At 39.6% G+C, this 24,218-nt stretch overlaps 1 protein-coding gene across 2 annotated transcripts in view; it reads left to right on the top strand.

Moving 5' to 3' along the window:
- ZZEF1 (zinc finger ZZ-type and EF-hand domain containing 1) overlaps positions 1-24,218 on the top strand; it is a gene marked incomplete at both ends in the record, with an annotated part of 109,391 nt that overhangs the window by 41,131 nt on the left and 44,042 nt on the right. Inside the window, 15 exons of one of the 2 annotated variants that reach the window (XM_084236826.1) lie at positions 849-1,064; positions 2,127-2,227; positions 2,722-2,891; positions 3,633-3,766; positions 7,625-7,692; positions 8,613-8,727; positions 12,819-12,978; positions 14,860-14,981; positions 15,087-15,209; positions 15,644-15,810; positions 15,898-15,979; positions 16,798-16,999; positions 18,025-18,173; positions 19,850-20,090; positions 22,450-22,529. In XM_084236826.1, the coding sequence (XP_084092952.1) occupies positions 849-1,064; positions 2,127-2,227; positions 2,722-2,891; positions 3,633-3,766; positions 7,625-7,692; positions 8,613-8,727; positions 12,819-12,978; positions 14,860-14,981; positions 15,087-15,209; positions 15,644-15,810; positions 15,898-15,979; positions 16,798-16,999; positions 18,025-18,173; positions 19,850-20,090; positions 22,450-22,529 (2,130 nt within the window). Of the gene's footprint in view, positions 1-848; positions 1,065-2,126; positions 2,228-2,721; positions 2,892-3,632; positions 3,767-7,621; positions 7,693-8,612; positions 8,728-12,818; positions 12,979-14,859; positions 14,982-15,086; positions 15,210-15,643; positions 15,811-15,897; positions 15,980-16,797; positions 17,000-18,024; positions 18,174-19,849; positions 20,091-22,449; positions 22,530-24,218 lie in introns of both variants that reach the window. The other variant, XM_084236827.1, reaches the window with a different exon arrangement.

Here is a 24,218-nt window from a genome sequence, read left to right as displayed (position 1 = left end):
TGGCTGTGAGAAAGGGACTCCCCAGGGCTCTTGGAGTCCAGAGGTAGGATAGCTCACTACACCTGGAGTTTGCTAGGGAGAGCTTCCTGTTGCTGGAACAGTGCCCAGAGTTGAACACTGAGTCAGCCATCACCTTTAACCAGGCCCAGATGGTGTGGAGCAGGCATCTCAGAATGAGAGAATGGCACAAATGTGTAAGAAATGTGTTTCCATAGCTATGAAAGAAACAGTGATTATTTTGCCACTTAAATTTTTTTGACCTCTATTGAAAATCTTAGTAAGAAAATAAGAACTATCTTTAGGGCTTATACTCAATAGGTACTCAGTAAATATTTATACAGTAGAATAATGGATTCTGAAAGGTCCTTGACAAAGGAGATTTCACTATAATAAGTAGGTAGTTTGCATGGAAGTTGCCTTTGAAAATGACTTTGTCTTTGAGCAGACACAGCTGTGTCCTGGGCTCTTAGCACATGGTATCATGTGCATGGGTACAGCATTTATCATCTGGGGGCTTTGAGTGATTCTTTAGGACATTGACTGTCTTCATAATACATCTGATTTCTGTTTTAGAATGACTGTGCCTCAAAGCAGATGTACTTCTCTTACTCATCCTCTCCTATCCTGTTTTTGCCTTGAAGGGGAAGTGATGCCAATTCTTTAGCTTTCATTCAGCATTTGTATTGTCTTTTTTGTTTGTTGGACTTAAAATTTTTTGTCCCTAGGCCAAATGGTACCTAATAAATTATTGAAGTCATAGGGGGACCTTACCGGAAAGATTTTTATCTCCCTTTCAGCAACATCCAGGGCTTGAGTACCTTTCTTTTAACCCATCTTTTCCTTTATAGTATTTGATGGTGAAGTTCCTCTGCACCCGTCAAGAATCGGCAGAGCGCTTGGGAGTTCAAGGCTTGAGCATCAGTGGGTACCTCCGACCTGCAAGAGCAGAAGCAGAACAGAGCATTGCCTGTGCTCCATGCAGAAAGGACACGGAAAAGAGTGTCTGTGGGGCCACGCTCCTCCTCAAAACTCTTCAGTTTATCCAGCAGCTTGCCCATGATCTGGTAGTGTTTTCCTTATTTGTTAGACTGTGTTCCTTTGGGACCAGTAAATAATAAATGACAGTGTTCAGGGAAATGAATACCACCCAGTGAAACTATGTAGTATGAGTGAGTGTGGAGGCTTCATGCTGCTGTGATGATATTGAAAGGCTAAGGGAAGTATTACGTTGGCATTTATGTATCAGTTAGTGAAAGTCTAAGTTGCTTATGGCCATTGTAATGAAGTTTTTTAGAATAGACCTATAGTTAGATCTTAAAGATCTGTTAACACTAGCTGTGGTTGCTGGCAGTAAACTAGGGAGACAAAACAAGTTTATAGAATTTACACCTTCTGTAAGTCATAGGAGAATTATTACTGAGGTGTAATTCTGTCTGCTTAAAGTACCAAAATAATGTCAGGATTTGAAAAGATTTGTGTTTTTAATACTGATTTCTACAGTCACAATTAAAAACACAGTGATAATTCACTGAAAGGAAGGTTCTTGCAGCCATCATCATAAAGAACATGGCTGAATGTGGTGGCACCCTCTCGGGTGTGTATAAAACAGTGTCCACTTGTGACCTAAATTCTGCTTCAGGGCACGTGTGGAATCTGGTGACTCAATTTATAGATGGTTTGGTCTTTGTTATTCAGTCTTTCCCATTACAGTAGAAAGAGAAAATAAGTGGAGATACTTATGAGTAGCAGGGGATTTTATAGTTGATTTGCTATTTCAACCCACTTGTAGGGAAGAGTCAAAACATACTTCATTATAGGCCTGGACAGTCGTCATCAGCAAGTAAAGACCCACTTATGTTGCAGGTGTGGTATTGCTGAAGTCAGAATTCTTTTTGGATGTATGCGTTATGTGTATACCTTTGCACATACACTTGCACATAGTTTAGGAAGTTTTACATCGTAAATAGTTGTTCACAGACTTTTTAGTAGTTAAGAGTAACCATCATTTATATGGGAATTTTGCCCACATGGAGCTACCTTCTTTAACAACGACAAGTAAATGAGCCATTACAAGTTTCTCGAAATGCATTTTTCAATTTTATTTTTTCTGGTTTTATAATTTTTAGGTGCAGCAGAAGGAAAGTCACTTAAGATATAAATCTTTTCTGGACTTCGCGGGTCTTGATTTGCAGATCTTCTGGAATTTTTACAATAAATTAAAGCAAAAGTAGGTCAGAATTTGTTGAAAGGTGAAAATCATATAAACAAAACTAAAGAAACTAAGTCTTACTATTCTAAACTGACAATTTTTTTTCCTAAGTTTTTAAACTGCCCACTAGTTTATATTGTTTTGATTTGAGAGATTTGGTTATTATTAAAAATAACACCTTTTATTTCTTGAAAATATTTGGACAGTGCTTCGTCACTATTTTCTCATTTGATTGTCTTAAACAACCTTGTAAGATAAGTGGGCCAAGTATTATAGCAGTATCTTCAATTTACAGATACAGAAACAGAGATGCATTCCTGCTCACGGTGGGCAGAGTCAGGTGGGGTCTGTATTTTCAGATTCTACCTAGTATGATGTTCTTTCCATTCTACCTTTCAGTGGGTTTTCTTTTTATCAAACCCACTGTCTATAGGATAATCCTTTATAGACAACTGTTTGGCTTTGTAGGGTAAAAGCCACTTGTCTTTTTGTTCTCTCATCTCTTTCTATAGCTCGAGAGAAGAATGTGTCTGTGCTCAAACTCTGCTTCTGCAGCTCCTCCAGAGCTGTTTCTCGGTGCTGCCAGGAGACGTGCCAGCTGCCTCTGAAGGGGCAAAGACTCCCAGCCAGAGCCCTGGACGGGTGGAGGCTGCCAAGGAGCTCTACACACACTTATGTGATGGTAGGGGTTGGGATTTTTTTCCTTAATGTGGTCAGCAAGGCCTTTGCTGTAGAGAATGGGGTCCCATTATCATGCATGCACAGAAAGAGATAGCTTCTTTGGAAAATGTTTCCTTTGATTCCTTTTTGAATTCATTAGTTTGAGTTTAGGAATTCTTAACAACAGCTTCCTCCTGGTTTCAGATATACAGTTATGTTGTATTGAGAATAATTGTTATCACATGATTCAGCTATGACACTGAGATAAGGCTGATATATTAATAGAGATTGTAATCACAATGGGGATAAAACACGTGACCATCTGAAGTTACTTTAATTATTGTTTTTTGTTTTGTGTGTGTGTGTATGTGTGTTAACATTGATTTATAATACTGTGTACTATTTAAGACAAAAGGTTCCTACCTCCTCAGATGTATGTTACCATCAAAACACTCAATAGTGCTTTAACTTAGACCATTAGGCCCTCTCTCCCCCTGAAATTAACTTTAAGGCTATTTCAAGTGTGTCTCAAGGGGACAGAAATAATGAAATAAAATCAAGTATATATAGTCTTCTTTAGTTAAATGTTAAACCAACAAAAAAATAATTTACTTGCACTACTTAGCTTGTGCAGAAATATTTCATCGTTCTAGCATTAACTACAAAATGGAAAGTAGTGAGTTTAGACTTGTTAAAGTACATATATATAGTAAGGGAATAAAAGGCATGTATTAAAACTGATCCCATTATCCATTTTTATCAGTGGTGGATAGAGTGGATGGAGACTTTGTGCCTATGGAGATATTAAAACAAGAAGTCAGGAACACCCTTCTCAATGGGGCTGCCGTCTTCTTTCCTGATCGACAGATCCGGCGGAACCATCTCTTCTCCATGATGGTAATTATTTACATTAGCAATGGCCCTGAAGTGATGATATTTATTAGTCTTTGTTTTCTCTGAGTATCTTGTTAGTTTCCATTTCCCAAATGTGTGTCTAATACTTATTATTGTCAAAGCTTTGTATGGGACATATACCTAAGGACTGCCTTAGGTACCACTGTACTCAAGGGGGAAATGATAATCACCCCAACCTTCATTTTATAGCCTGTTGTTTCACAGAGGGACAGTATAGTTTCCTTTATCTTTATGACTTGACTATTACCAGTTGTTCCTTTTAATATTTTATTTTATTTTTTAAAGATTTATTTATTTATTTATTTATTTATTTATTTATTTATTTATTTATACAAGCACTGGGCACAGTCACAAGCGCGGGAGGGTGAGAGAACTCACCAGAGCCAAAGCGGGGAGCAGAGCAGGCAGAAGGACCGAAGTACACTGCTGAGGGGAGCAGCGGGCGGCAGGAGAGGTCTGCGTGCCATGTGGGACCCTCCTCCGGTGGCCAGGGAGCAGCCGGGGATCGAACCGGCACTGCAAAGGCCGCGGGCAGCTTTGCAACCCAGCGCTCAACCGCTGCACCAACGGGGAGGCCCCCTTTTAATATTTTAAACGTTTTAATTATGGAAAATGTAAAACAAATACAAAAATATTTCAAATCGTATAATGAATTACCACATCCCCCAAATGTACCCACTCACACTTAAAACTCAGCTAACCTTGTTTCATCTGTAATATACTTTACCCCTGCCCAGTAGTATTTCATCTGACAGTTTATTCATAGGTATCTAGTTTATAAAGAAAATATAGCCAGGTTTTCATTCTCACATGGTTCTTTTCACCCTCTCAGCCCCCTTCTCCTTGTTACTCAGACTTTAATAATGGGGGTGAAGAATGCTTTAGCATTTATAAGTATTATGTTACCAAATGGAATATCATATATCAATATTCAGAATTTTAATTCTGAAGAGTATTTCTTTATGAAAGGGAGCATAACACATGAAAAAATATGTCATGGTAATGCAAAAACAAAACTCCTCTAAGCCATTCCAAAAACATCTAGATAAAAGAATTAGAGAGCTTCATGTTACATTGATGGTAAAATACAGAGAAACATAAGTAAACTAAGGGAGTAAATCAGATAAGCATGTACAAGAAAGAAAAATTGTAAATCTATGGTAGAGACCTATAGAGACTGATAGAAAAATTCTAACAAAATAATAGTTAACCAGTCTAACAATAAACAGAATTTTGACGGAGTTGGATTTTCTTAGGAATGCAAGATGGTTTAACATTAAAAAATCAGTGCATTTAAAACAATGTATGTTGTTTAATGATGGGGCTGAGTCCTGAGAGTTGTGTCATTGGGTGATTTTTTTAAGGGTTTATCCATTTATGCATATAAGAACTGGGGTACAGCCCAAGTGTGTGGGGTGGGGCGAGGATTCACCAGAGACAGAGTGGGGAACAGAACAGGCAAATTGACTGAAATACACTGCTGAGGGGAGCAGCGGGCAAGTCAGGAGAGGTCTGCTGTGCCATGTGTAGCTCCTTGGCTGAGGATTGAACTCTTGCTGCAGTGGCTGTGGATAGCTTCATAGGTTGTGTTTTAACCCCTTGCACCACCAGGGAGGCCTTAGGTGATTTTAATCATGTGAAGTTACAGAGTTGGGTCACACAGACCTTGGTGGTGTAGCCTACTCTGCACCTAGACTATGTGTATGGGCAGTCTGTCATTGACCAAAATGTTATTGACACATAAATGAAATCAGAGAGAAAAAAAAATTGTATCTATAAATGCAGGGACAAATTTTAATCTGCTTATAAATTCTGATGGTGATTAAAACTACAAAACCATTAGCAAACTCAGTCTGATGTAGAGCATATATCCAAACCTACAATAAACAATACGCTAGATGATGAGTCACTTTCAGAAGCATTCCTTTCAAAATGAGGACTAAGACAAGGATGGTTACTGTCACTGCTTTTTTTGGTATTATATTAGAGGGCCTCGTCAGTGCCGTAGATTAAGGAAAATAAATCTTTTTTTTTTTTAAAGATTTATTTATTTATTTATTTATTTATTTATTTATACAAGCACTGGGTACAGTCAGAAGCAAGGGAGGGTGAGAGAATTCACCAGAGCCAGAGCAGAACAGGCAGACTGACAAAGAAGTACACTACTGAGGGGAGCAGCGGGCGCGGCAGGAGAGGTCTGCGCACCATGTGGGACCAAACCAGCACTGCAGAGGCTGTGGGCAGCTTCGCAGCCCAATGCTCAACCGCTGCGCCACCAGGGAGGCCCAAGGAAAATAAATCTTTTTTTTTTTTAATTTTTTTTTTTAATAGAGGCATGTTTTATTTATTTATTTGTTTGTTTGTTTGTTTACACATGCACTGGGTACAGTCAGAAGCACAGGAGGGTGAGAGAATTCACCAGTGCCAGAGCAGGGAGCAGAGCAGGCAGAAGGACCGAAGTACACTGCTGAGGGGAGCAGCGGGCTGCAGGAGAGGTCTGCACGCCATGTGGGACCCTCCTTTGCTGGCTGGGGAGCATCCGGGGATCGAACCAGCGCCACAGAGGCCGCGGGCAGCTTCGCAACCCAGCGCTCAACCACTGCGCCACCGGGGAGGCCCGAAAATAAATCTTAAGAAAACAATTAGAAAGAATAAAAGAAGTAATAGTTACTTATAAGTGATATGGCTATAGATTATTTTTTATTGTCTTCGAAGACAAGCAACTAGTAAAATTACCAGTGTTTGATGAAAAAAATGAAATACAACACTTTTTAGAGGTATACTATGAAACAATGAGCAAATGCAGTAAAAGCTCTGTGAGATACATAATGGCAGCAATCAAAGAAGCATAAAATGTGGTCCCTGTTACCAAAGGCCCAGTCGGGGATACCCCACAGCAAAAACTGCCTCCTTCTGTGATAGGCTTTAGTGGAGATTCATTTTGACAAAGAAATAGAGAAGAAGGCTGTTTGGTTAGATTTCAGCTGTCTCCAAATCTGCATATCAACTTGAGGGATCAGTTTGTATGTTGTTCATTATAATATTTCACAGCAGCAACAGACCTGACACTGAAGTCTGGGCAGGGCTCTGTCCTACTTGTTTACCAGCCAGGCTGCTTAGCAAGTAATTTTTTTTTTTGCTAGTATGTGTTCCACACAGAAAAGTAGAATGACATTGCTGACAGTTAGCAGAGTCACTGAGAGACACTTTCACTTTGCCCAACCCTTCTGACAGGGTTAAATATTTTCATTCTCATGCAGAGCGTTAAATAGTACTGTTGTCATTTGTGACCATATCTTACCTTTCCTGTGACAGGCAGGGCCCTGAGTCTTAAATACACTGAAAATCCCTCTCAGTATCTTGCATAACAGAAGATCTTACATACATTTATTGAATTCAGAAAATAAAATCAATTTATTGACTTGAGAAAATTATAGTAGGTGCTAAATACATTTATTTAAGAAATTAAAATTGTAGCACAGTTGCTCAATTAGAAAGTGTGATTCCTATAGTTCTCACCATGGGTCATTCTGGCTTACAAAGAGGAAGTTTAGATCCTGTTGAAAAACAAGCAAAAGCATATATGAAATGTATTTTGTCTCTGTTCTTTCCTCTTGTGATGGCATGGCCAGAGATAAAAGGCATTCACCTTGGGAAGTTATGTCCCTGCACATTTGCATGTCTGGGGTGGCTCCCTCTAAGCACTAGACCAGGCACTAGGTAGGCACTGTGAGGTGGCCCTCTGACCCTGGCTATCCTCATGCTCGGGCACAGTGGGTAGTAGCTAGGTTTCTGGATTATGAATGGATTTCTGAATATGCAATTCTTGTTTTGTAGAAGAATGTCATTGAGCAAGAACACAAGCAGTCTTTGCAGCTTACTTTCCGCTCTCTGTGCACGTATTTTAGGTAAGTTTATAATTCTTTGCAATTGTCAGATATTTCAGATCTTTGCTCAGTTGTTTTCTTTAGCTATCCCTTCCTTTCACATGCTTCTGGAGTAACCAAGTACTTCCTTCTGCTCAGCCAGAGTTCTGGAATGAGTTATCACCAGTCACAGGAGTGACTAAGTAGTAGAATAATAAATAACATTATTTATTATTTATTAAGGTCATTAAGAGACACTTTAAGGTTGAACCCATTGATGATCTCTGTGAATATGTTTCTAAGTGACTTTGAAGATAGACGGAAGACCCTGTATCCAAGTCTTAAAAAACAAACTACATTAAAAACCAATTGCAGAGGCACATACTTGTACTGTAGCAAAAGAGGTGTGCTGGGAGGGGATTTATATGGAGATATTCACATGCTTTAACTATCAAAGAAGCTTATGGGTCTGTAGGTTGTATTTTTGAAGGAATGCACTTTTGACGGAGAGAGGAAAGTAGTAGTCTGAGCTGCTGTTTCTTATATGGATGCCAGACTTAGAGAGCTCTATAAAATGTGTTCAGAGTTGAGCATCAAGAATGATGCGATGGCCTGGGCCTATCTTGTGAAGAACTTTTGAAGTTACAGGAAATCTTAAACCTGGATCGTCAAGTTAGCAGGTATATAATTCCTATTGGTGGTCAGGGTGATTTATTTATCAGAATTGTTCCTTGGAATCTCTTCTAAGGACTGGAGGACAAATGGGCCTGTGCTTCCAGAAGGACATGAGGACACCTGGTAGCACAGACCGAGTGGGGACTGTGATCTTTTTCCTGACCCAAACTCCTCACATAGCATTGACACTGAAAACTTGCTAGGTTCTTTTTTGGAACCTTTTAAGATAGAAAGCATGAAAATCTGCTTTCTGAAACAGGTGTCATGACTGATTTGTGTCCTTTCAGTGATAAAGATCCAGGCGGCCTTCTACTTTTACCTGAGAAAGGCGACCTGGCTGACATGAACATCAGTGAAGTATTGGCGGTCATGAGCACTCTCCTCTCTGTTGCTGCCCGAGAGGTAACTGCTGGCTGCCTTCCTGTTTTCTTTGCCTCATGCCTTTAGGAGCACATGATACAGCAGCCACTTTGCCCTCCCCGTTAGCCCTCGTGTACAGTATGTATATAAGTTTGTTTCTGTGGCCATTACAATCAAGTATGAGGGTTTCCCAGTCTGCAATGGCTCCTAATTAGCCAGCTTCTGCAGATGAGTGAGGGGACTAGCCCCGAGGTAATCAACAAGCAGAAGATATGTGAAAGTGCTCTTTAAGCCTTCCTTTGAAAAGAGGAATGGACTTTTACCAGGTCTCTTTTAGTGACAGTCAGTGGTTCTAGCACATACTCATGCATTTCTGGTATAAAGTTTTTATGACTTTAATTTTTATAGGTTACTTAACAAATTCATAGACCAATCAAATCTGAAGATGGACTCCTTTCCTGTGCTAACCATACAACTTTTGCTGTTTTAACATGAAGAATTTTGTTTCTCACATCATGGCCCACGTATCAACTGGATCAGAATCACTAGGCTTTTTTGACAGAAATTTGCATTTCTAGGTCCTACCCAAAGCTACTGATGTAGAATCTCTAGGAATAGAATGTAAAAATCTACATTTTATCAAGCATTCCCATAGATCCTGAAGTGATATAATCTCTGTCCTGCAGGACCAAGAATTGCTTCTTTCTATTAAATATGGAAACCAGGGAGTTAGTGGAGATCTGATGGTAGGATAGTTCAAACCACTCCCTTCACCCAGGAGCTATTTAATGTCAAGTACTTCAAGATAACTCGTGTATCTCCTGGCTAATCTAGTGTCTTTAAAATCTCTTAGAGTTTTGTTAGTGCTGTACTGTTTTCAGGTTGCTGTTAGTGATGACTTCACTCACTTCCGGCTGACTACAGTGGCAGGTCAGCAGTTATCCCTGATCACTCATGGGGACCTTAGAAAGCTTAAGGTATGCTAGGTTGTTATTTGCCAAGGTGGCACTGAGGCTAGCACTATTTACAGTTACATTAGACTTAGTGCTGCTTCAAATCCATGGTTGCTTCTATCTCACTGTGACCCTTGTATTCTCTAAGGTACATATTGACTTTATAAGTTTTAACTGTTTTCTATCAGTGCTCTATTTTCTGTACTCACATTAATTTTCTCTTTTGTTACTTTCTGCCTTCTGTCTTACTGCCAGACTCTTCTACCCATCTCTTGAGTCATCCTTAAAAATCTCACTGCAACCTGCTACTCATCAATGCTTCCTCTCTGCCTCTTTAGCCCTGATTCACTTTAATCTCTGTTTTCATTTGTGCCTCTTCCCACATCTCTTTCTCCTGGAGCTCTTCTGAATTCTGCCTTTGTCTCAGACCCTTCAAGTCTTTTTCAGAGCCCCTTCAGTCACATCATCAGTGTCATTGGACAGAAAACTTCAGTGTGTCCTCACCAGGTTTTCCTACGTGTTAACAATCAATGCCTCCTGTATGAGTTGGTAGATGTGGAACAAGGACTAAAACCCAGGCCATTTGATTTAGTCTTGTTCTTTTTGCATTAGGTCAGACATAATGTGAGATATACGTAGAAAATTTAGTCCAAGAGAATTTCTCATATTCTTTATCATTTGAAGACAAATATTTATCCTTTCTTTCCACTCACTTCCTTGTGTTACAAAGGAAGTTATAGATTTCATTGAACCTCCCAGGCCAGGGATCACTGCAGCCATTGAGCTATTTCCTTAAATTATCTTTAGTGAAAAACATTTATGGTTTTGCCAAAGAGGAAGAGACAGATTTAAAATAATAATTTTTTTTTTAATTTTTGTGTAGAAGAACTGGGGTGTAGGCCAGAACTGGGGCTTGGGGCTAGTGTGAGAAGATTCACCAGAGACAGAGTGGGGAGCCGAACAGGTGGATTGACTGAAATACATTGCTAAGGGGAGCAGTGGGCAAGAAAGGAGTGATCTGCTGTGCCATGTGTAGGTTAGCTCCATGACCAGGGATCAAACTTAGGCCTCAGTGGCCTAAGACTAGCACTGAGACTTAACCCCCAGGCCACCCGAGAGGCCATTAAAGTAATTTTTAAAGGTGGTCAGAAATGTGCCTAGTCTGAAGTTTTTCTCATAAGTCTATTAATACCACAGATATCCACTGCCTGCACATAGGATGCAGTGGTAAAAGAGCACTGCCTGGACGAGCAGGCAAACATGTAATCAGCCAGTGATAACAATCAGTAAAGACCATAAAAGCATAGGCTCTTATGGGGTACAGTGCTCCTAACTTTATGTGTTGAAGATAGGGAGTGTAATTGTGAAAGGCTAGTTGGGGGAAATGGTGCTGGAGCTCCATATGAGGCCATGAATGGGCATTAACCAAGCAAAGAGGAAGGAGATGTTCTTGGTAGAAAATAGCATAGGCAAATGGCAAGTGCCAAGTTGGTGAGGAGCAGGTGTTTGACCAGGAGAATGATAATGGGTAGAATTTGAACATGTTGAGTTTATGGTTCTGGTAAGAATGGAGTTGGTTAGATGCTGAGGAACTGAGTCAGTGCTGGAAATGGAGACTTTGCAATCATTAATGAACAGGTGATAGTTGAAGGCATGACTGTAGATGTCATCACATCACCTATGGGCATCTTGAGGAGCATCTCCATAGAAAGTACAGCCAGAGAGTAAATAGTAGCAGGAAGAAATTCAAAGGAGGCAGAAACTTAGGGATCAATGAGTTTCAAGAAAGACATTGGGCAGTAGAGCCAGTAAGATAAAGCTTAAGTGGAAAGGCTTTTCCCTCTACATATGACTGATGCCTTTGAGGAATGGTGTCAGTGAGTGGGTAGAAACAGAAGCAGTGGAATGACAGAGGGGAGAAAGGCCAACACAGCATGTGAGGGCAGCTTTTTAAAATGTAATACCCCCCTACACACACACACAAGAGTATGTATTAATGGACAACTTAAAGCAACATCTATCCATTTAGAGAATTAGAACATTACCTATATTGTTGAAGTCCCCTTACCCACCTATACCCTTTCATGGCTTACCCTCCCACCTCATCAGAGGTAACCACCATTCTGAGGGTTATAGTCATCATTTTCTTGTTTTTCTGTCTAGTTGTCCCTACACAACATTTTTTTTTTTTTGGTTTTTTTTTTTGCTTGCTGTTCACCTTTAGTGCATTCACATGGTGCATAGTCTTCTATGACATGTTTTTCACTCAACAGCATTTTTGAAATTCATGCATTTTGATGTACATACTGTAATTGTAGTCCTGTTTTCACTGGTGCATAATATTCCCTCTGAATATAGCACAGTTGATCCATTTACTTTGGAGAGATAGTTGTTTTTGGTTTGGGGGCAAGTATGTAGCAGTTACAATATGAGCCTTTTAAAAAAAAAAAGATTTATTTATTTATTTATTTATACAAGCACTGGGTACAGTCAGAAGCACGGGAGGGTGAGAGAATCCACCAGACCAGGGAGCAGAACAGGCAGACTGACGAAGTACACTGCTGAGGGGAGCAGCGGGCACGGCAGGAAAGGTCTCAGCACCATGTGGGACTCTCGCCGGCGGCTGGCGGCCGGGGATTGAACCAGAGCTGCAGAAGCTGCGGGCGGCCTCGCAGCCCCACGCTCAACTGCTGCGCCACCGGGGAGGCCCCCGATATAAGCCTTTATTGTGGTTCTTATGTATAAGAGTTTATCCCTAGAGGTCAGTTAACTCTTCAAAGAAACTCCAGAGATTAAAGATAATGGAGAGCCTTAGAGGAATGAAGAATCATTTTTTTAAGGAGAAAGAGATTTTTTTAAGACTTAGAGGAAAGAACCAGGGAGAAATGGGATTTAAAGATGTGCGAGAGAACCATACCTTACCTCTGGGGCAAGGTTCTTGAGGGGCAGAGAAAGGTGACATATGGAGTAAACATGATCTGCAAAGCTTTTGAAAAACTAGAGGGAAGGAGTTTTCATAACACCATTTTTTGGTCACCTGTGGGTTGAAAGCTCTTTCATGACTATTCCCCATTTTCTTAGTGTTTTTGCCAGTGAGTGCTAGCTGCTCTCTTAGAGAATGTCCTGCTGTGTTCTGTGAATGGTCTTGTAAATACTTTCTGTTTATCTCCTGCCTTGTAGTGTGAGCTGTTGATGCTCAATGGGGCCAAAGGGGAGATTGGCTCTGTGCTCTTCTCCCTGTTCTGGTCTGTCCAAGGCAGCCTGCTCTCCTGGTGCTACCTGCAGCTGAAGAGCACTGACAGCGGAGCCAAAGATCTTGCAGTTGACCTTATCGAAAAATGTAAGTTTTAGTTCAAAATGCATGAAAGCAGATAGGTATTTGGGCTTTGACTCTGTTTTCTTCAGTACCTCATTCATTAAATATGGATATGGCTTTCTTTTTTACAAATCAGATCTGTTTTCAAGCAGTTTTCTCCTTCTTAAAATAGAACTCTGTAACATGTCTTTTTGTCCAAAATTTCCTGTCCAAATGTGGTAATGACCCTAAGTATTTTTATTGTGGGCTTGGGTCATCTCACAGCCTGTACCTCTGCAGTCATGTAGCACTCTTAGATGATGCCCCACTCTTCAGTAGAGTCTGTCATCCTTGTTTGATTCAAGTCACCCTAATAAAAGAAGCCTTAAACTTTTAAAGTCAAAGGCATATGAGCATTGCCGTGACCTTTGCTGCTTCTTGAAAATGCTGATTGATGTCCTATAAGCCTCAGAAAACTGGGAAACTTAACAGGTTCTGAGATATTTCAGTTCCATTAAACTTGGTCTCAGCAGTTGTGACAGTAACATTTATTCTACCAGTGATCCCTGCCACCTAACGCTGGAACCATTGGATGGCCCACCTAATGAAGGGCCACTGTAAACAAAGGGAAAGGAAAGTTGGGGCTGGGTGGGTCAGCCATGTGACTTCACTTATAAAAGTGATATCTGCAGCTCATCAGAAAGGACCAAAGGCCAAAACGAAAACCCACTTACTTTAAAAGTAAAGTGAGATGAAAGTACTGAGATTTGCACTACTTTTCCTCCCTAGAGGATAACATTTGTTTGACACTTAGTGGTCTCATGGTCTTTTTCACCTCCAAGATAATTTTTTATTGTGGAAAACTATGCAATAATAAAATTTTACCATTCTGGCCATTTTTTCTTGCTGATTCTATTAATTTTTTTTTTCTTTATGAGGTTACATTTTATGATCCTGTCTATGATTTGGGGTATAGGTTCACACCTGCAGGTGTATGTTGCAACACCACTCCTATCTCCAGAGTAGGCGAAATCCTCCCCACAGTCAGGCTGCTTCTTTTCTTTGCTTTTCACTCCCATGCTCCCGCTCTGGTAGTCTCAGTTCTACAGACAGATTTCTCGGGTTTGTTTTGGTTTAGTTTTGTCTGTTCCTTTATTTCATTTCTTTGCATTTCACTTAATGAGTAAAATCATCCAATATTTGTCTTTTTTCTTCTGATTTATTTTGCTTAGCAGTATCCCCTGTGCTTCCATCCATGTTGTAGCAAATGGCAAGATTTCGTCTTTTTTCCAAATGAGTAGTATTCTGTTGTCTCTATATGCCACATCTTCCTTATCCACTCATTTGTCATTGGGCAGTCATTGTTTCCATAGCTTGGCTATTGTAAATATGCCACAGTGAACATAGGAGACATAGGAATACAAGTCTCTTCCAATTAGTGTTTTTCTTGGTCTTTTTTTTTAAACCAATTTTTATTTCCATGCCATGTTTTTTTTTCTTTTTCTTTTTATAAATTTCTTTCTTTTTTTTTTTTAAAGATGTATTTATTTTTATACAAGAACTGGGGTATAGGCCAGAGGTACAAGAGGGTGAGAGGATTCACCAGAAACAGAGTGGGGAACAGAACAGACAGACTGACAAAATACACTGCTGAGGGGAGCAGCGGGCAAGACAGGAGAGGTCTGCTGCACCATGTGGGTTTCTCCCTGGCTGGCCAAGAATCGAACCCACTCTGCAGAGGCTGCAGACAGCTCACAGCACTGCGCTCAATCCGCTGCACCACCGGGGAGGCCCTTTCTTGGTCTTTTTGATGTGGAATTTTCTCCACCACTTCTGTAACCTTCTCTACCTTTGACCTTAATGTTGACCAAGCAAGTGATATTTCTACCTTGTAAAATATTAATTTTTTTTTTTATGTTTTGGTAGATGTGGGACAGTTTCTGTCAAGCATGAGAGTGATTTTGGAGTCCCTTTTGTCACAGTATAGTGGAAAAACCATTGTAGAAAAATTATGTAATTCAGTGTTTTCTATGGCAGCTCGTCAACTGGTAAGCAATAGCAGTGGCCGCTTGTAAAGGGCTGGAGGAGGTTGGTGACCTATACCCCTGGGCAGTCTGAAGTATGTGCTAAGTGCTTTGTTCATCTTCCTTTAGGTAATCTTTCTGCTGGACTTTTGCACTTTAGACATTTCACACTGTACTCTCTTGAGAGAGTTCAGCTCCCTGACAGAACTGTTGAAGAAGCTCTGCAGTGACCCAGAAGGAGGGCTGAGCAAGGTAACTCATTGTCATCGTTTGCACCTGCTTAGTATTCCCTCTCAGGAGTGATGTGACCCTATTTAATAACATGTGTCCCTGGGTACAGATCTATACAAATAAATTGCCTCCAGAAAATATCCTTTATTTTATCCAACAAGGATAAATAGCCAGTATGACTTGATTTGGCTTGGAGACACAGAGAAGAAGCTGGACATAGATGAATGTTATCACTTGATAGCATGTGAAGTTATATAAAAACTATATAAATACATAACCATATTGAAGTCTAGAAGAGAAAAATATGATGCAAGGCAGATTAGAAGGGTTGGCATTTAAAAGGATTTGTGGAGGGCTGATACAGTCTGGCTGTGTGGAACACGGTGGAAACATTATACTGCAAGAGGCTAGATGTAGAATGATAAAAACCTTTCTCTCTTGATTTGTTTGTGTAGCTGGATGTCGAGACTTGGCAACAGGAAGAACCTGTGGTGTTGCATACATGGACCAAGGAATCTGCCCACAACTATGAAAATAATTGCCATGAAGCATTTATCTTTGTTAGCCCAGGGGCAACCTATTTTGAGGTGGAATTTGATGAGAGGTGTGAAACTGAAAAAAGGTAATACTCACATATCTCCCCCACCCCCACCCCAAGTTAATAATCAAAATGGGGAGAAAGAAAGTAATAGCGATTATGCTTTCACAGGTATGATTATCTGGAATTTACTGACTCTAGAGGTGGAAAAACACGCTATGACACAAAAGTTGGCACTGATAAATGGCCCAAGGTGAGTGGTCTTCCCAGGAAGAGATGAAATACCTACAGAAAGAGTTCTTCTCTCCTTTTGTCAGTCCACATTGTGCAGTGGCAGTATGGATTTTGAAGGGAAGCGTTGATACAATATTTTTGTAAAAGAAGGGTCTTTATCACAGATCAGCAAGCTACAACCCCTGTTTTGTAAATAAAGTTTTTTGGGACCCCACTATGCCCAATTTTATATCGCTTGTGTTTATATATCCTCTGTAGCTGCTTTGGCACTGCAATGGTAGAGTTGAGTGATTGCAACAGAGACTGTATGACCCAGAAAGTCTAATAATTTACTGTCTGATTCTTCGTAGGAAAGTTTGCCAATCTCTGGTTTATCTCTGATCAATCATCCAGAGTAAATGGGGAGTTGCAATCCTTAGCAAGAAGGGCTGGTGGGTCCAGGAGGGCGGAGACCATGGTGGTGAGAGCCAGGAGTACCCCGCACAACCAGGTCTGCAGGATCTCTGGGATTGCTTCAGACTGTTAACCTTCATTCTGTTGTCAGTGGTCTTGGTGGGGAACAAAGGAATGGACAAATGTGATCACTGAGTAGGTAGTGGGCAGATGGGCATCGAGGTTTAGGAAACTAATTAGTTTTCTGTCAACTTTGCTTCTTCATAAGGTGCTGATGTCAACTTTCTGTTTTAGTCACCCTACTCTACTTTTAGTAGTTTTGGACCGATAGTGAGACTATAGGCCAAGTTTAAATTTAGATCTTTTGAGTCTTGAACATGTTTACTTACTGAGATGCTGCCTCCTTAAGTCTCTTTTGACTGCATGACTTTTGTTTGTCTCTAGAAAGTGACCTTTAAGACTGGTCCTCGGCTGCAGTTTCTCTTCCACTCTGACAGCAGTAAAAACGAGTGGGGCTACAAATTCACTGTCACTGCCTTTGGCCTGCCTGATGTTGCCGTGTCTTGGGGACTGGACTTACAACTCCTTGTTTCCCGGCTGATGGGACGCCTTGCTGCCCAGTGCATGGCGCTCAAATCTGTCCATCGTAAGTCCTCATACCTGTCCTTTCCTATTCCTACAGCCATATTTAAGAGCTTTCTGTAAGTTATCTTTACAATACTAAGGTATTGATAAAATTCCCTTTCAGTTTCTTTTAAACTAAACCAGAATAAAATGTCAGCTTGATACCATTTTCATAAAGTCTTGAGCCAGATTTTAGAATTCATCACATAGGATACTGTGGCTTCCCTCTGTCCAAAGACAAATAGGGAAGGGAGCTGGTTTTCAGCAGCTTTTTTTCACCATTTTTTGCATGTGAATTTTGGTATACTCTGACAAGAAGACAGAAATGTAGAATAAATTGATTTTATATCTTTTTTATGATTTAGCCAAATGTTTATGAGTATGTGAACTTGGATTTTGTCTTAAAATGATTTATTCAACTTAGTTGTTAAATTCATCCAAGAAGCAAGAATTATATAATTAAACTTTCTAGTTTATTTCTTGTATAATTTCTTTTTTTTCATCATGAAAGTAAAATATCAGAAAATTGCATGATGGAAAAATACAGGAGAAAAACCATCCTTAATCCTAACACCTAGATATAACTACTATTAATGTTTTGATTTATTTCCACCTAATCTTTTTTTCTATGTCTGTTCATAAGCACATATATGGTAGGTATCTAACTATTTGTTAATAATCATTAATTTACAAACTGAAGATTTTCACCTAAGTAAGCATTCCTAAGTGACCTCCTCTTACAACGTAGAGATGGTTTATAATTTACTTTCATATGGACCTTATAGATTAGTTATTTCAGAGGTAACTGATACTGAAGCTCTTCGGCAGAATGGCAGTGTTTCAGGACTCCTGTATGGTTTGGGTTCATCTGTGGTATGTGTTTATGTATCAAAGTTACATTCTGGTAGATGTGGGTGAATTCCTCCCAAGTTTTCATAGTGCCCAAGGTTTTTTATAACCTTGGATGGGGGGAGTGGGCATCATTTCAAAGGCTCTCACTGTATTAAGGGAAAAATAGAGCTCACATAAACCTTCTTCTCTTTCCAGAGTTAGGAGGTAACATGGCAGTACCGCAGGCAAAAATGGCTTTAGTCCTAAACTCCCCCTTATGGAAACCTGTCTTCAGGCATCAAATATGTCCAGAGTTGGAAATGGAAGCAAGCTGGCCCACTCACCCACACCAGGATAGTAAAGAGGTATTAAGTCTTCTATTGTTTTTCATTTGGAATGGAAAATGTTTTCTCATATTTTTTATATGAAATTATAAACAGTTGTGTTTATATCTTATCATGCCCACTAAGTTCTCAGCTACTGGAGGGCAAAAACTCTCCCTTGTTCATTTGGTATACCATAGGGGCTGGCATGTAACAGATGTTGAAAAATATTGAATGAATGACTCTTCAGTGCAATATAGTAGGTGCTCAGTAAATCTCTCCTAACGGAGTTATCAAACACATGAATTGAGTCTACTTCCAATTCCTGAGAAGTAAATGACTTATGCTATACTTTTTGTTCTCCATGGAACTGTAGCACATTATTTAGGCTTATAATATTTAAAAAAACTAAACAAGTTTGCCCACTATTTCTTTTTCATCTCTGTTTCGCTCTATCTCTACTTTACTACTTTTCCTCCCTTCTTCCCTCTCTCTCTCCTCTTCCCTTAGTAGTTAATTGCTATATCTAGGGACTCTTCCTCAGTTGCTGTTCTCCTCTACTTCTGTTAAATTTGGTTCCTTCACCCTCTCTTCTTTTGATTCCATGGTAGTCCACTCTCTTACATCTAACTGGTCCATCTGCTTCTGTTATTGACCTCTCTTATTCCCCCTTCTCTAAAGGGCAGGCTTTATTTAGGTCCTCTTCCCTTTCTCCCAGCCCACCAAGACTTCACCCTCTCTCTCTTCTGCTGTCACATCTGTATGAATAATTCCTAAATACCAGTTTCCAGTCCTGGTTCTTCTCCCAGTTTCTAATCGTGTACCTCCATATTCCTATTAGGTATCCCCATTTCAGTGTTCTGACTCCCTTTAACTCAAGTGTAAAACCAGAATGTCTCCCTTGACTGCTCACTCCTGTTATTGTCATTGTTGTTTTCTGAGGCATTGAGTCACTGCTTCCTGGCATTACCTTTGTCCTTCCGTTGTTCTCATCCTATCTATCAAGTCAGCAGCAAGCCTATGGCGTCTTCCTTGTGATGTTCATCTCTTTCCATTTCCTCTGTCTCCATCTTTATCCAGGCCCTCATTTTTCACATGTGTTGTAAAGCATTGGTACCTACCAAGTTGTTTTTTTTTTTTTTAATCACTGCATTATCTTGTCATTCCACTGCCAAGCACCATTAATGACTCCCCGTTGCCCACAGGGTGAAGTTTAAACTCCTCAGTGTGACAGTCAAGGCTCTCTACAGTCTCCTTTCACCTTACCTATCTGACTCTAGTTCCCACCACTCCCCAGCTGAGACTTCAGGCCAGGTCAGTCTCCCCACTGACTCTTAACTTCTACAAATGGTTTTGTTCCTCAGGGCCAAGCCTGCCCAATCTTTAGGGTCCAGTCCCAAGCCCATATCCTCCAGGAGGCTTTTCTTAATTATTTTAACCTGCCAGGAACTCTCTCCTGTGAATTCTCAGCTCTGGGTGTCCCTTCTAGGCATTTGGCACTTGGTAATCTTTTGCTTTATGGTAGTTCTACTTTTAATGTTTTATTGTGTTTACCTTTTTTTTTTAACCCACGTATCTGTTTGGTCTCCCCAAAATAGATTTAAACTTCCTGAGAGTATGCACCGTGTTTTATACTTCTGCTTTGGCCTAGTAGCTGCTCAGTAAACTTTATTTTCTGAATGAATGTGTTAAACATGTTGGTTTGTTGTTGTTCCCAGGTTAAGAACATCCCTGATGATCCCTGCCGCCATTTTCTTCTTGATTTTGCACAATCAGATCCTGCCCAGAACGTCAGTGGGCCATATTCAGAACTTTTCAAAGGATTCATACAGGCATGTAGAAAGCAGGCCCCAAAGACAGATATAGTTGCTGGTTCCACTATTGATCAAGCTGTGAACGCCACCTTTGCTGCTCTGGTGTATCGCACTCCAGACTTATATGAGAAGCTGCAAAAATATGGTAACTTATATTACAGGGAATATTTTTGATCTGAAGGCCAATTGCTAAGTTTTAAGAAAGTCTATCTTAAGTGAAAATTTTAAGATACTTTGAAACATAAACATATTTCTACAACTGTAGGCTTCATCTTGTTAGTCCTATCTTGCCAGTCAGAAGATTGATGACTGATTTATAGTTAGCAGATAGTGGTATATGGCAAGTAGCCTTAAGTTTACTAATAAGCAGGTAATTTGTCTCTATCCAAATTTCTTAGGGAAAATTGCCAAAAAGTTTATTGGAAGAAACCTTACCTTGGGTTATAGTCCCAAGTCAGTAGCACGATGTTGTGCAGCTTCAGGTTAATCAGACAACTTTTCCACATCTTAGTTTCCTTATCTGTAAAGTCTAACATTCTAAGAAATTCCAGTGAAAACCACAGATGTTTAGGTAATTGGATGTGCTGATAATCAAGGAGGAAAATGTAGGTATTAACTCCTGTCTCTAAACTTGCAGCTTCTGTATAGCATCATCCCTGCTCAGCTTTCTTTGTCAACAGCCTGCTCCTCACCATTTCTTTCCTCAGGGCCCCCAGGGAAACCATCTCTGTGTGTTTACTCTGTGTGAGGCCTGAAGCCCAACAGAACCCACAGGAGGGAGAGTTTCTCTCCATTGATAATATCTCAGGGCCAAAACATTTCAAACCCTACATAAAGATGAGGGGTGGGTTTTCCCAGGCACTTTGCAGGGTAGGTGTTCTTTTCATGGTGATCATGAGCAAATGGCTTCCTTTCATTACAGTTGATAATTGACTGTCACTCCTGTTGTTATTGATGTTATTATCACTACTGCCTTTATTGCTGAGTCCTTTAGATCTCATATTGCGGAGTTTATTTTCTGGTTTCTAAAACGTCTTGATTCCTTCAAATCTTAATATCTCTGTTAAGAAGCTGCTCAAATAAATAAAACATTATTTTAGGAAAGAATGATTTATGAAAAAAACTGTCATATGCAATAGTGTATCTTTTATAGTTATGGGGACAAGGTGACATGTATGGCTTTGGGGGAAAAGTAAATATTTTGTAATCAAATTATAGTAAGAGGATTAGGCAGCCTTTGTTACATGTGGGGACTTGCAATAGAGGGATAAGTCATGTGATTTAAAAGCTGAGAAATGGATGGTTCTCTGGGAGTGAAGAGTTTCTCCAGATCCTTTCCAAGTTATGTTCAGATATCATCCATTAATTTGCAGTAGAAAAACACACAAACTAAAACTAGAAATATGTCCTCGAATGCACATTGTATCTAGATCACCAGCCATTGTTGCTTTGAAGAAGGTATAGTTTGTCTCAGTTCTATCTGTCCCTGTCTTTAAATAGATTGTTCATGGATTCTTCAAGACTGAGCCACTTTGAGAGTGATCTTTGTCTGAATAATCTGCTCATCTTTGTCTAAAATTGGTCACCCTTTTGGGTTAGAAATGTTTTTCAATGAGGCTAGTTTGAAGGAGCAATGTGTAAATTTAAGACTATGAGCTGCTTGAGGGCACAGGCCTTGTCTGTTTTTCTCAGCATTGTATTCCTATTGTGTAGTATATAGAGCCTGGCACATTCTAGCTGGTCAGGAAGTATTTATGGTATTTATTATTGGTTCAGCAGAAAACTTCACACTGTTCTAGTATATTATCCTTTGTCTTTTTTTAGATGAAGAGAAAGGCCAGGCCTCATAGGTCTTTCTTTAAAAAAACAAAAACAAAAACAAAAAAATCAACTTTTTTGTTATTTTTCTAATTTAAAAAAATTACTCATTGTTTTAGACATGTAGAAACTTGAAAAGTACAGAAAACCTTAAAATAATTATCAACTACTGTCTCACCACTTAGAGAACACCTCTATTTATGTTTTTCTATGTATCTACCTAGCCTTTTACCTAGATAAATTTATATCTCCATCACACATAGATAGATATCTCCTTCATGGTTTTAATATATATATTCCTGTTAAAAATAAGGTAATTTTGTTTATACTGTTTCATAACCTGCCTTTTTTACTTACTATATGCCTTGAACTTTTTTCCATATCAGTAATTATTTTTCACTCACTTTTAATACTTTTAATATTTTACTCTCTTTAATAGTATATTGATTTCAAAAATTGTTAGTTTGAAAAAAAGATTAGTTTGACACATTACATAGAATCCATTGTAGGTGTTTGTGGCTATTGGTATTTTTCCCAGGCTTCTTTTACCACACACAATGTATGAGTGTCAGGGAAGGACTTTCTTTGTGTGTGCTTTTAAGAGATGTAGAAGCTACTTAGTACTTAGTGTTGCAGTAGCGAATTGTGTTAACTGTATGTAATCTGTTCATATTTCTTTTCCCCAGTATACAGTGGGGGCAAGACAGCCTTGAGTGAGGAGTTTGCACAGGTGTATTCCTTGGCAGATGGAATTCGAATATGGATGGTAAGATTTTCCTTTGCATGTGATTTTTGCGTATTTTGAGTTTTCCCACCATTATATCATGGAATTAAGGTAAGTACCTTTTTTCCAAGATTGTAACTATGAATTTTTTTAAACTAAAGTTTAGGGACATGAATAGGTATGAAATAATTTAAAACTTTTGAAATCATAATTTGGTGATTGTTGAGAATGTTCAGTGTAGGAAGGGTTCAATTCAGCTTCCCATGTATCCTTCAGTATCCCCAAAAACCACTCTGTGGACTCTCTTAGACTGGGAGGAAAAGCATTACTTTATATCCTGTGCAGCCATTGATGGTTTTAATCAGGGGAGAGGTCTAACTTTAGAAAAGTAGTTTTGCAGGCCTCCCCTGGTGGCGCAGTGGTTGAGCGCTGGGCTGTGAAGCTGCCTGCAACCTCTGCAGCACCGGTTCAATCCCTGGCCACCAGCGAGGGTCCCACATGGCGCGCAGACCTCTCCTGCTGCGCCTGCTGCTGCTCCCCTCAGCATTGTATTTCGTCAGTCTGCCTCTTCTGTTCCCTGCTCTGGCTCTGGTGAATTCTCTCATCCTCCCGCACTTCTGACTGTACCCAGTGTTTGTATAAATAAATAAATCTTTAAAAAAAAAAAATTGGTTTTGCAGCACTGTTTGTGACAGCAGTGCACTGGAAGAACTGTATGTCCATCAGTAGGAGAAAGAACAAAAAGATTGTTATATTGCTATGGATATTGCAGTATAGTATAAGTATCATTCTATTTTACAATGAAAATGAATGAAACAGTGTGTGTATGGGGAAGATGGTTCTCACAAAGGTGATTAGCAGGAAAAAAGAGCAAGTTACAGAAGAATGAGTGATGTATATGATGCTCATACAAAGTTTAAACATGAGCCAAATATTTGTTACATACATAAACATGTAGTAAAATTACAAAAATGTGGAAGTGATAAATGCCAAATTCAGGAGAATTATTTTTGTTTCTTAGACATGAAGATGAATACTTACATATTAGTATTATTTTTATGTATTCACCTGCATCTTAAATATCATATAATAATTGAGAAAAGAATCTTTAACTGAGAGGAAAAGGAGATTGAAAGCAGGAAATGAATTGTGGTCATTCGATGAGGGTGGCTTTTGCTACCTAGGAGACAAAACATTTAGACTTTATGGTTGATTTGAGTGTAACTAGGAGGGTGGAGCTCAGACCTGCTCTCACGTTTTTGGTTGGGTGACTTGCTGGGTCATACAAGCACTGACCAGGACAGGGAAAAATGGTTTTGGATCTGGGAGCAGGAAGTAAGTTCAGTTTGGGACATATTGAGTGTGAGGACATCTGGGTTATCTGAGACAATTAACTGGGGAAATTTTAGTACATGTGAAAGAATCTAAATGGCTGATAGTTCCTGGAAATGTCAAGGCAGAGATGAGGATCACTTCAAATCACTGGTAATGGTGTTTCTAAAATGTCTGAATTTGTCCAGGAACTGATAGTCATGGACAGAATCCACAATGATTAGAGTACAGTTAGTGCCTAGTATACCTTGGATAGATAGATGGGAACCAAAATAGATAAGATCTCTCAAAAGAAACTGATAGACATCAGTATCAGAATGGTAGAAGGAGAATCAGAAAAGTATTGACTGAGAAACCAAGGCAGTTGCAGCAGTTTAAGAAAAAGTATATCTGATAAAG

This window comes from Talpa europaea (assembly GCF_964194135.1).
Source record: "Talpa europaea genome assembly, chromosome: 7".
Classification (NCBI taxonomy): Eukaryota; Metazoa; Chordata; class Mammalia; order Eulipotyphla; family Talpidae; genus Talpa; species Talpa europaea.
Note: the sequence above shows the minus strand (reverse complement) of the source record. Positions and strands in the feature narration are given on the sequence as shown.